The 13,410-nt window shown below is 35.4% G+C and overlaps 1 protein-coding gene across 13 annotated transcripts in view; it reads left to right on the top strand.

The window, feature by feature from the left end:
- STAU2 (staufen double-stranded RNA binding protein 2) overlaps positions 1–13,410 on the top strand; it is a 311,591-nt gene that overhangs the window by 36,204 nt on the left and 261,977 nt on the right. For 6 of the 13 annotated variants that reach the window (XM_081816129.1, XM_081816128.1, XM_081816127.1 and 3 more), the window contains one exon: positions 2,180–2,310. The exons of the other annotated variants lie outside the window; for them this stretch is intronic. In XM_081816129.1, the coding sequence (XP_081672255.1) occupies positions 2,197–2,310 (114 nt within the window). In that variant the 5' untranslated portion in view covers positions 2,180–2,196. The remainder of the gene's footprint in view (positions 1–2,179; positions 2,311–13,410) is intronic. 13 annotated transcript variants of the gene reach the window in all.

Below are 13,410 nucleotides of genomic sequence, written 5' to 3'. Positions count from 1 at the left end.
ATTAGTTCTAGATGAAGTGTTCCATGATTCATTGTTCGTGCACAACACCCAGTGCTCCATGCAGAACGTGCCCTCCTCAATACCCACCACCAGGCCAACCCATCCTCCCACCCCCCTCCCCTCTAGAACCCTCAGTTTGTTTTTCAGAGTCCATCGTCTCTCATGGTTCGTCCACCGCTCCGATTTCCCCCGCTTCAGTAATAGGTAAAGTTTCTAAAACCAGCTATTTCCATTCATTTAATGTATTTTCCACACATTGTGATTAGTTTAACTGAGCAGAAAGTAAACCACTTGCGTGTTTTATGCTTAAGTTTTAAAATGTTTCTTGGTATTGATTAATAGGAGATGAAAGAAAACTAAAAAGCAGTTAATGTATCTATAAATGAGATGAATGAATAATACAGGATAAAATAATACAGTATTAGGAAAATATTTTGAAGCTACTAATAATTGTCGTAGAATTTAGAATACCATACATTAAAAAATCTTAACCTCAAAACAACCTGTGAGTTAAGTAGGATAGATTTATTATACCCTTATCTTAAGGATAAAGCATAGAAGCCTTAGTTAAATTAAGTAAAAATCATTAAGACCTTGCAGGTTAGGGAAGGATTTCTTAAACAAGACATAGCAAGCACAGACTATAAAAGAAAAGATTGATAAATATAATACATAAAATAATCAATAGAAAAAAAGACAGGAGCAGTTCCCAAAGAGGAAACCCAAATGATCAATAACATGAGAAGATGATTAGACTCACTAGGAAAATGGGAATGCAAATTAAATTAATAGTGGGGAAAACAAAAACTAATAGAGGGGATACAATTTGTCAAACCTCAGGTTATCAAAAATTAAAATACCTGACCATACTGATGTTTTCAGGTTTGAAGGGAAGTGGTAATTTTCATACTGTCAGCAGAAGGTAATTTGGGGGATGCCTGGGTGGCTCAGTCGGTTAAGCGTTTGCCTTCGGCTCAGGTCATGATCCCAGGGTCCTGGGATCGAGTCCCGCATCGGGCTCCCTGCTCCGCGGGGAGCCTGCCTCTCCCTCTGCCTCTGTCTCTCTCTCTGTCTCTCATGAATAAAAAAAAAAAAAAAAAACTTAAAAAAAAAAAAAGAAGGTAATTTGGTACAGTCATTCTGAGTGCCATTTGGCAGCATGTTTTTTACTCATAAGGGTAAAGAAACAACTTAAAGGTCTATCAGTAGGGGAGTGGATTAGAAAACTGATGTGGTATTGTGATGGAAATTATACAGCAGTTAAAGGTAACGCAGTGGATCTATATAAGTTATAATGTCAAAAACATAATGAAGAGTGAAGAAAGTAAGTTGTGAAAAGTATATGTTATTTTACTATTAATGTGACTACAAAACTATATATATCTCAAGGCCATATTTTCATGGTTATACATACATGCCTATAAATGTATTTTAAAATATTCCAGAGGGATATATTCTAAATTCATATAGTAGTGGTTTCTGGAAAGGATAAAGGGAACTTAACTGGAATATAATACTGTTTTTGTTTTTTTTTTTTTTAATGAGACTTAAACATGGAAAGTATTAATTTCAGTTCTAAGTGGTAAGAACATGGACATTCGTTAAATTATCCTTTCTCCTTTCTTTAAAATTTTGTTAACAAAAAGAAAAGGAAATTACTAAAAAGTAGTAGTTGGACGAGCTAGTACGTAAGCTTAGGCTTGATTCCCAAGTCTAGAGCTCTTTCAATTAATATGCTGCCTCAAAATTAGAAGGAAAAAAAAGTAAGATCAAATAATAAAAAAGGTAGAATGTAGTTTTATAGTAATAAGAATCAGGAGAATTATGTGTTTATGCTAAACTTTTTTGAGAGGAAAAGAAAGTTAAAAGATAAACTAAAAATTATTATAATCATATTATTTAAAAACCTTTAAGCATGCTGTTTTCAAAAAATGTATAGAGAGTAATTTAGGTACTCACGGAAAAAGTTACCTTAATTTATTGTTTAAAATGTGATACATATTTCTGTTGCATGTAATGGAAGACCAGATAATTTGAGTTTTTTTTTTTATATAAAATTCATGAAAATAATTTAATCCAAATTTACAATCTGACTTCAATCTAAAAAAGTCAAAACTAGCTTTTCTTCCATTTTGTAAAGTCATTCTTCACAAAAACTTTAAAGCCTTTTTATTTACAGCTTCTCTCCAAGATAAAATGGCAAACCCCAAAGAGAAAACTCCAATGTGTCTGGTAAATGAGTTAGCCCGTTTCAATAGAGTCCAACCCCAGTATAAACTTCTGAAAGAAAGAGGGCCTGCTCATTCGAAGGTAAGGTTATGAAGAGAGGTGGTGAGACATGCTTATCAAAGTCTATCAGATTGATCATCTCAGGTTTTAATTGTGCTTCATTGTGGGTGGGGGGAGGGGCAGCAGATGACCTGAAGGCTTTTAGTTCTATATTAATAATATTTAGAAGTCTGTAACTAAACAATTTTATAGCTCATTATGGTTTACAAAGTTCTTTCAGATACAGTACTTCACAAAAACCTTAACAAATCAGGAGATGTGGATTTTGATTTCTGTTTTGTAAATTAACTTACGCACAGAAAAGTTAAGTGACTTGCTTAGTAATAGCTCATAAGTGCCCATGCCATCACTTGAATATGTGTTCTTTGGCTCCCAGGTGCAGTGTTCTTTCCATTAAATTATAACTGCTAAAGTAAAAATGGACACAGAGTAAATATAACAACAGTTACCTAGTGAGACATCTTTTCTGGTGTGATACGGAATTATACGTTTCATCATTTATAAAAGTTTAAAAATAACAACCAGTATTGTTGTTATTTATGCATTCATTCTTAATATTGTTTTCTTAAGTGGAAAAGCAATTTATATTTATATATAGCCTCATACATGTTTACATATATATATATTACAAAGAAGTCTATAATTAATGCATTTATGTTTGAGCTTTATTCATACGTTTTAAAAAGTCTCAGTTGTACACAAATTTCCATGGTACATTTTTAATCTTGGATTTGGAGGTATGTTGAAGCAATTAATTCTCTTAAGAGTTGGTTAATCTGTATAAAGCAATGGCTGTTGGATTATTTGTTTTCTAGTACCTCCTTCAAAGTAAGGGGAATAAGGTGAAACTGAAATCTGTTAAATCTGTTAATTTTGTTCCCTATTAGAGACTTTTATGAAGGATGTCTGGGCAACAGTTTAATTTGTTCATAATATCATTTGTGTAGAGAAAAAAAGTTGTGGCCTAAGTTAAGTCATTTATCCTGACTCTCTTTTGTGCCCATTAATTCATACTCATTTCATATTCATTCCCTTTCTGGCCTTAATCATGTTGAACTGTTTGCATTTCTTAGAATGTTCCGTGTTTTTTTCACATCTCTCTCCTTCGCCTATGTTGTAGTGTCTCCCCGCCTTGAGGGTCCTTTTGTTCTTACACATTTTGGAATGGTCAGCTCACATACCATTAAACCTCTGTGAAACTTCTCTGATCCCTCCACTGGGCCTTCAGCAGGACCTGACTTCCTCAGGTGTAGTCACCGATGTGCTGTACATAATGATACATGTTGGTCATTATGATTGTACTAGACTGAGCTTTTTTAGGGTTATTGTTCTTCTATATTTTATGGCTCCTGTAGGATCTGTCTTCTTAGCTCCTCATTTCTAATTCCAGGAATTCTTCCCTGAGATGACTCCCCAGTTTTGAATTTCATGTTAATAGACTAACCCCCATGTCACCACGGTAGTCATTTGTTGACCTCTGGCTGATTCCATCACATTTCTCATGCCTCACTTTTACTCTAATTCATCATGTTTTAATTTTTGGTGATTTCGTTAAGTAGATGATTGATCCAACATGCTGACATTTCAGTTTCTTGCACTTCTATTGTTATCTTGCTTCCCTCTCCTCCAGCGACTCATTCCTGTGATCATACTCTTGACTTGATCATAACCAGTAACTGCGAGACCCTCCATAATTTTAATCTCAAGCATTCATCTCTCTCTGACATCTCCTAACTTTATAGTTCATTCCCTCTGTTTAACTTTAGTACTTCTTCCACACCACAAATCCATTGATTCTACCACCCTTTTACTATTTCTTACTCCTCTCAGTCCTCACATGGTTCTTATCCAGCTTAAATTCCATATACCTTGTATGTATCCTCATCAGTCTTGCTCCCCTTGGTTAGCACTTGCTAAGTGTCACTTATTTTCTTGGGAGATTAACCAGTTACATGACAATTTAAAAAACACTTATGCCTGAGTCTTACCCTCAGAAATTCTAATTTGATTGGTCTTGGATGAAGCCCAGACATCGGGATTATTTTTAAGGTCTCAGATGACTCAAATGTGCATCCAGAGTTAAGAAACATAAGATAAATGTCTTCAGAGTGGTGTAGAGTTGTCTTTTCATACATACTTGTTGATGGGAAGTAGTTATGTTTACGTGCTTTCCTCTTTCCTCCACTGAGTCTTACAGAATCTGAACAACTTACGGCAATTTTTAACATGTAACTATTAAATAACAAATTGTAATATTTTCCTTGCCCTCTTTTGTTTTTCTGCTCACTTTCAAGTTGAGCTCTGAAGTAATTTGGTATACCTTATATTAACATGAGTTATTACGACATTGCTATATCTCCCAGGTACCTAAATACAGTTCATTTTTTTTTTTTATGGATTGTTTTGACTTTTTAAACTTCTAAAGAAGGCTATTATAGTGTAGAGTGTAAGGAAGAGAATCAGAAAGAACACAAAATGTATTTTCTTCTTTTCCTCTACTTCCCTATTTTGAGAAGTTTTCAGTATGCATGAGTAAGTGGTAAGAAAGCTCCAGTAGCTGCACTCTGAGGTTTACTTTGGAATAGATATCACTGAGGGAGACAGTATAACCCAGTGGCTTTGAAGCCAAGTAGTCTTTTTTTTTTTTTCTTATGCTAGCTAGATTTGTCAAGCTTGATCTTTGCCCTGCATTATCCAGCTTATGTGGCCTTGAGCAAGTAATTTAGAGTTTCAGTTTTCTCATCTGTAATTTGAGAAATACGTTATCTGTTCTGGTGTAGTGTAATGGAATGATGATTTGTAAATTCTTAGCAACTATGTTGATGATGGGGGTACCCAGATAATTATATCATTGCTTGTTAGTGTATATAGGATTAAAAAAATCCTTGGTAAAATATCTATTGAGTATTTGCTATATCATAGGCACTTTTCTTTCATTGAAACTTCCTACTTTATTGTCTTCTCTCATGTCCCTCCTTGGGTATTGTGAATACAAGTCCCTTATTAGATATATGTTTGGCAGTTATTTCCTCCTACTCTGTGGCTTATCTTTTCTTTTTTTAACAGTATCTTTAGAGAGGAGTAGTTGTTAATTTTGATGAAGTCCAACTTATCCATTTATTCCCTGTATAGTTGTACTTTTGGTAGATGTCTGAGAAATCTTTGCCTCATAAAAGATAAGATTTTCTCCTATGTTATTTTATTTGTTTAGGTCTTACACTTAGATCATACATTTAGGTCTTACATTTAGATCTAATTGCCATTTTGTGTTAATTTTTGTATGTCATGTAAGATATGGAGCAAGGCTTATTTATTTTTTTGCAAATGGATGTCCAATTGTTGAAGAGATTATCCTTTCTTCACTGCATTGCTGTGCACCTTTGTCAAAAATCAGCTGTCCATATATGTTTCCATTTCTGGAGTCTGTTCTGTTGATTTATTTTCTCATCTTTTTGCAAATGCTGTGCTGTTTGGTTTGCAGTAGCTTTATAATTCTTGAAATCTGGTAGTAGTAGCCCATTAATTTTGTTCTTTTTTTCAGAATTGTTTCTTTGCATTTTTATATGAATTTAAAGTCAGCTTGTCCTTTCTATAAAACACCCTGCTGGGATTTTGAATAGAACTGCTGTGAATCTATAGCTCAATTTGGGGCAAATTAACATGGTAGAAAAATTGAGTTTTCCAACACACGAACAAAGTATCTCTTATTTATTTAGATATTATTTAATTTCTCTCAACAGTATTTGTAGTTTTCAGTAGTCAAGTATTTTATATCTTTAGATTTATCCTTAAGTATTGCATATTTTTGTTGCTCTTGTCCAGTGCTCGTTTTTTAAATTTTAGTTTCTTGTTCTTATTGATTATTGCTACTATACAGAAATACACCAATTTTTGTGTATTGATGTAGTATTCTGGAAGTCTTGCTAAACTCACTTATCAGCTCTAGTAGCTTTTTAAAAAATTCCTTTTTAGATTTTGTTGGGGGTTCCACATGTCATTTATGAATAAAGACAGTTTAATTTTTTATTTAATTTTTTAATTTTTTTTTAAAGATTTTATTTATTTGAGAGAGAGACAGAGTGAGAGAAAGCACGAGCTGGGAGGAAAGGGAGAAGCAGGCTCCCTGATTCAGGGCTCGATCCCAGGACCCTGGGATCATGACCTAGCCAAAGGCAGACGCTTAACTCACTGAGCCACCCAGGTGCTCGATTTAGACAGTTTTTAATCCTGCTTTCCACTTTTAATGTCTTTTATTTATTTCTCTTGCCTGATTGCATTGGCTAGAACTTAAAGTGCAATGTTAAATAGAAGTGATGAGAGCAGACATCTCTCAACTTATTTCTGATCTTATGGGCAGTCATTTCAGTTTCCCCCCATTAATTATGTTAGATGTACCTTTTCTGTAGATGCCCTTTATCAGACTGAAGAAATTCTTTTCTACTTAACGTTTACTGAGAGTTTTTAACATGAATAGATGTTGATTTTTGTCATGTGGTTCTACATTGATTGAGATGGTAATATATGGTTTTTCTGTTTTTAATCTCAATATTGTGAATTATGTTGATTGACTCTCAAATGTAGAATCTACCCTTGCATTTCTGGGATAAAACACTTGGTTACGATGTATTAGCTCATTTCTATATTGATGGATCCCATTTGTTAGTAGATTTTTTTAAGCTTTTATTTAAAATCCAGTTAGTTAACATGAAGTGTAATATTAGTTTCGGGTGTACAATATAGTCATTCAGCAGTCTCGTACAACACCCAGTGCTCATCACAACAAGTGCACTTCTTAATCCCTATCACCTATTTTACCCATCTCCCCACCTACTTCCCCTCTGGTAGCTATCAGTTTGTTTTATATAGTTAAGAATCTGTTTCTTGGTTTGCCTCCCTCTTTCTTTTTCCCCCCTTTGTTTTGTTTCTTAAATTCCACATGAGTGATTCAGATAGTACTTGTCTTTCTCTGACTGGCTTCACTTAGGATTATACTCTCTAGTTCCATCCATGTCATTGCAAATGGCAAGATTTCATTCTTTTTTATGGCTGAATACTATTCTAGTGTGTGTGTGTGTGTGTGTGTGTGTGTGTGTGTGTGTCTCCCACATCTTTATCCATTCATCGGTGGATGAACATTTGGGCTCTTTCCATAATTTGGCTATTGTGGATAATGCTGCTATAAACACTGGGGTATATGTATCCCTTTGAATTAGTATTTTTGTATCCTTTGGGTGAATACCTAGTAGTGCAGTTGCTGGATTGTAGGGTACTTCTGTATTTAACTTTTTGAGGAATCTTCACACTGTTTTCCAGAGTGGCTGTACCAGCTTGCATTCCCACCAACAGTGTAAGAGGGTTCCCCCTTCTCCGCATCCCCTCCCAACACCTGTTGTTTCCTGTGTTCATTTTAGCTATTCTGGCTGGTGTGAGGTGATACATTGTGGTTTTGATTTGTATTTCCTTGATGATGAGTGATGCTGAGCATCTTTTCATGTGTCTGTTGGCCATCTGTATGTCTTCTTTGGAAAAATGTCTGTTCATGTCTTTTGCCCATTTTTAACTGGATTATTTGTTTTTTGGGTATTGAGTTTCATAAGTTCTTTATATATTTTGGATACTAACCCTTTATTAGATACGTCATTTGCAAATATCTTCTCCCATTCCATAGGTTGCCTTTTAGTTTTGTTGATTGTTGCCTTTGCTGTGCAGAAGCTTTTTATCTTGATGAAGTCCCAATAGTTCATTTTTGCTTTTGTTTCCCTTGCCTCAGGAGATATGTCTAGTAAGAAGGTCCAAAGGTTGATGTCAAAGAGGTTACTGTCGTGTTCTCCTCTGGGATTTTAATGGTTTCCTGTCTCACAGTTAGGTCTTTCATCCATTTTGAATTTATTTTTGTGTTTAGTGTAAGAAAGTGGTCCAGTTTCATTCTTTTGCATATTGCTGACCAGTTTTCCGACTCCATTTGTTGAAGAGATGGTCTTTTTTCCATTGGCTATTCTTTCCTGCTTTGTTGAAGATTAATTGACTGTACAGTGTGGTTTCGTTTCTGGGCTTTCTATTCTGTTCTGTTGATCTATATGTCTATTTTTATGCCAGTACCATACTGTCTTGATCACTACAGCTTTGGAATATAACTTGCAATCTGGAATTGTGATGCCTCCAGCTTTGCTTTTCTTTTTCAAGCTGCCTTTGGCTTTTTGGGGTCTTTTGTGGTTCCATACAAATTTTAGGATTGTTTGTTCTAGCTCTGTGAAAAATGCTGGTGGTATTTTGATAGGGATTGCATTAAATTTGTAGATTGCTTGGGATAGTATGGACATTTTAACAGTATTTGTTCTTCCAGTCCCTGAGCATGGAATGTTTTTCCATTTCTTTGTGTCCTCTTTAATTTCTTTCATCAGTGTTTTATAGTTTTCAGTGTACAGATCTTTTACCTCTTTGGTTAGGTTTATACCTAGGTATCTTATGGTTTTTGGTGCAGTTGTAAACGTGATTGTTTCCTTGATTTCTTCTGCTGCTGCTTCATTGGTGTATAGAAATGCAACAAATTTCTGTACATTGATTTTGTATTGTATGACTTTACTGAATTTGTGTATCAGTTCTGGCAATTTTGTGGTGAAATCTTTTGGGTTTTCTATATAGAGTGTCATGTCATCTGCAAATAGTAAAAGTTTGACTTCTTACTTGCTGATTTGCATACCTTTTATTTCTTTTTGTTGTCTGATTGCTGTGGCTATGACTTCCAGTACTATGTTAAATAACAGTGGTGAGAGTGGACATTCCTCTGTTTTCCTGACCATAGGGGAAACACTCTCAGTTTTTCCCCATTGAGGATGATAGTAGCTGTGAGTTTTTCATATATGGCCTTTATGATGTTTAGGTATGTTCCCTCAAAACCTGCTTTGTTGAGTGTTTTTGTCATGAATGGATGTTGTACAAATGCTTTTTCTGCATCTATTAAAAGGATTACATGGTTCTTATAGTTTCTTTTATTGATGTGGCATATCACATTGATTGATTTGTGAATATTGAACCACCTTGCAAACAGAAATACATCCTTGACTGTGGTGAATGATTCTTTTAACATACAGTTGGATTTGATTTGCTAGTATTTTATTGAGAATTTTTGCATCTGTATTCATCAGGGATATTGGCCTGTGATTCTCTTTTTTAGTGGAGTCTTTGTCTCGTTTTGGTATCAGGGTAATGCTGGCCTCATAGAATGAATTTGGATATTTTCCTTCCATTTCTGTTTTTTTGGTATTAACTCTTCTTTAAATGTTTGGTAGAGGGGCGCCTGGGTGGCTCAGTTGTTAAGCGTCTGCCTTCGGCTCGTCATGGTCCCAGGGTCCTGGGATTGAGTCCCGCATTGGGCTCCCTGCTCTGCAGGAAGCCTGCTTCTCCCTCTCCCACTCCCCCTGCTTGTGTTCCCTCTCTTGCTGTGTCTCTCACTGTCAAATAAATAAATCTTTAAAAAAAATAATAAATGTTTGGTAGAATTCACTGTGAAGCCATCTGGCCCTGGACTTTTGTTTGTTGGGAGATTTTTGATTACTGATTCAATTTCTCTGCCGGTTGTCAGTCTGTTCAAACAGTTTTCTATTTCTTCAGTTTTGGTAGTTGATATGTTTTTAGGAATTTCCATTTCTTCTAGGTTGTCCAATTTGTTGGCCTATAGTTTTTCATAATATTCTCTTATAATTGTTTGTATTTCTGTGGTGTTGGTTGTGATTTCTCTCATTTGGATCCTTCTTTCTTTTTGATGAGTCTGGCTAGGGGTTTATCAATTTTATTAATTTTTTCAAACAACCAGCTCCTGGTTTCATTGATCTCTTCTATTGTTCTTTTAGTTTCTACATCATTTATTTCTGTTCTAAACTTTATTATTTCCCTTTTTCTGCTGGCTTTAGGCTCCATTTGTTGTTGTTTTTCTAGCTCCTTTAGGTGTAAGGTTAGGTTGTGTATTTGAGATTTTTCTTGCTTCTTGAGCTAAGCCTGTATTGCTATATACTTCCCTCCTAGGATTGCTTTTGCTGCATCCCAAATGTTTTGGACCATTGTGTTTTCATTTTCATTCATTTTCCATGTATTTTTTCCTGGTTGACGCATTCATTGTTTAGAAGCATGTTGTTTAACCTCCTTGTATTTGTGGTCTTTCCAAATTTTTTCTTGTGGTTGACTTTAAGTTTCATAGCTTTGTGGTCAGAAAATATGCATGGTATGATCGTAATCTTTTTGTACTTGTTGAGGCCTGTTTTTTGACCTAGTATGTGATCTGTACTGGAGAATGTCCCTTGTGCACTTGAAAAGAATGTATATTCTGCTTCTTTAGGATGGAATGTTCTGAATATATCTGTGAAGTCCATCTGTTTCAGTGTTTCATTCAAAGCCATTGTTTCCTTGTTGGTTTTCTGCTTAGATGATCTATGCATTGCTGTAAGTGGATGTTAAAGTCCCCTGCTATTATTGTATTATTATCAAGGATTTCCTTAATGTTTGTTATTAATAGTTTTATGTATTTGGGTACTCCCATGTTGGGGGCATAAATATTTACAATTGTTAGATTTTCTTATTGGATAGTGCCCTTTATTATGATATAATGCCCTTCTTCATCTCTTGTTACAGTCTTTGTTTTAAAATTTTGTTTGTATGATATACGTGTTGCTACTCCAGCTTTCTTTTGACATCCATTTGCATGATAAATGTTTCTCCATCCCCTAACTTTGAATCTGCATGTGTCTTTAGGTCTAAAACGACGTCTCATATATATAGGCAGTGTATAGATGGGTCTTGTTTTCTTATCCATTCTGACACCATATCTCTTTTGATTGGAGCAAGAAGTCCTTTTACATTGAGAGTAATTATTGATAGATATGTATTTAGTGCCATTTTTTAAAAAAGATTTTATTTATTTATTTCACTGGGAGAGAGGGAGAGAGAGAACTCAAGCAGGGGGAGTGACAGGCAGAGGGAGAGGGACAAGCAGGCTCCCCGCTGAGCAGAGACCCTGATGAGGGGCTCGGTCCCAGGACTCCAGGATCATGACCCAAGCTGAAGACAGACACTTAACTGACCGAACCACCCAGGGTCCCCTTTAGTGCCATTTTATTGCTTGTTTTGTCATTGTTTCTGGAGATTTTCTCTGTTCCTTTCTTGTCTTTGTCACTTCTGGTCTTTCCTTTCCACTTAGGGCGTTCCCTTTAATATTGCTTGCAGGGCTGGTTTAGTGGTTATGAACTCCTTTAGTTTTTTTTTGGTCTGGGAAACTCTTTATCTCTCCTTCTATTCTGAATGATAGCTTTGTTAGATAGAGAATTCTTGGCTTCACATTTTTCCCATTTAGCATGTTGACTATATCATGCCACCCCCTTCTGGCTTGCCAAGTTTCTGTTGAGAGATCTGCCAGCTAGCCTTATGGGTCTTCCCTTTATACCACATCTTCTTTCTCCATTCATCAGTTGATGGACACTTTGGTTGTTTCCATAATTTGGCTATTGTAGATAATGCTGCTATAAACATTGGGGTATTCTTTGGGTAAATACAAAATGGATCATAGGATAGTTCTATTTTTAACTGTTTGAGGAACCTCCATACTGTTTTTCAGAGTGGCTATGCCAGTTTGCATTCCTTGTTTAATATTTTGTGAAGGATTTTTATCTATCTTTATCAGAGATACTGGTCTGTAGTTTTGATTTATATTGTTTTCCCTAATATCTTACTCTTTTTTTGGGGAAGAGTTTGTGTGAACTGGTATTATTTCTTACTTAAATATTTAGTAGAATTTATCATTGAAACCATCTGGTCCTGTATTGTGGAAAGATTTTAAACTACAGATTCAATTTCTTTAAAATATATAGGGCTATTTGGGTTACTTATTTCTTCTTGAATGAGCTTTAGTAATTGTGTCTTTAACAGACTTTAAGTTGTTGAGTTTATTGGTATAAAGCTGTTAAAAATACTCCATTGTTATCTTTTTAATACTTTAGGAATCTAGAGTGATGTCACTTCTCTCATTTCCTAATACTAGTAATTGGTGTCTTTTTTTTCCCCCAAGATTAGTCTGGCTGGAGGTTTACCAATTTTATTGATCTCTGCGAAGAATCAGCTCTTGGTTTTATTGATTTTATTTTCTATTTCATTAATGTTTGCTTTTATCTTTATGACTTTTTTTCCTGTTAACTTCAGGTTCTCTTTTATTAAGATTTATTTATTTATTAGAGAGAGAGAACGTGTACATGCATGTGTGAGGGATGGGGGCAGAGAGAGAACAAATGTATTTTCTGCTCTTTTTGGTCTTTTTGGGTAGAGGTTTCTAAAAATGTCAATCAGGTTTTGTTGGTTTATGGTATGTTCATGTCTACTCTATTCTTTTTTTTTTATTTAAAGATTTATTTATTTATTTGAGAGAACGAGAATGAGAGAGAGTACATGAGAGGGGGGAGGGTCAGAGCGAGAAGCAGGCTTCTCGCTGAGCAGGGAGCCCGATGGGGGACTCGATCCCGGGACTCCAGGATCATGACCTGAGCCGAAGGCAGTTGCTTAACCAACTGAGCCACCCAGGCGCCCCATGTCTACTCTATTCTTTATGATTGCTTAATAATTGTTATAAGCTACCACTTAAACTCAGTGTGTCCCAGGATTCCTTATGCAGTGGGACTCTTTATTTTCTCCAGTTTTATTGAAATATAATTGACATATTACATTATATTAGTTTTAGGTGTACAATAAGCTAGTGGGATCCTGTAGAGAAGTTTCAGAAAAGCAGAGGATTGACTTGGATACATTTGTATTTTATAGAATGTTGATGTTGGTGGTGGTAAGAAGGATAGTTTGAATGGGAAGGTCTTATGTTAAGGGAATGATGTTAGGATGGTCTTATAGTAGTTTAGGGGAGAGAGGTTGATATTCCTTGCTAAGACATTGGCAAAGAGAATAAAGAGAGGAAGCCAGATCTGAAAAATATTTTTGAAGTTGAGTCAGTAGCTTGATAATTGGATGCAGGTGCATGGAGAGAGAAATGGAGACAAGGAAGACCACTTAAAGGTGTCTGGCCTGTGAGCCTAGGAAAATGGAGGCAGAAAAGTTTAAATCATATGGATTAATCGTAGGGGGGAAAAAACC

Source organism: Leptonychotes weddellii, chromosome 4 (genome assembly GCF_054177405.1).
Source record: "Leptonychotes weddellii isolate Sample4059 chromosome 4, ASM5417740v2, whole genome shotgun sequence".
Classification (NCBI taxonomy): Eukaryota; Metazoa; Chordata; class Mammalia; order Carnivora; family Phocidae; genus Leptonychotes; species Leptonychotes weddellii.
This window is presented reverse-complemented; position numbering and strand designations above follow the sequence as displayed.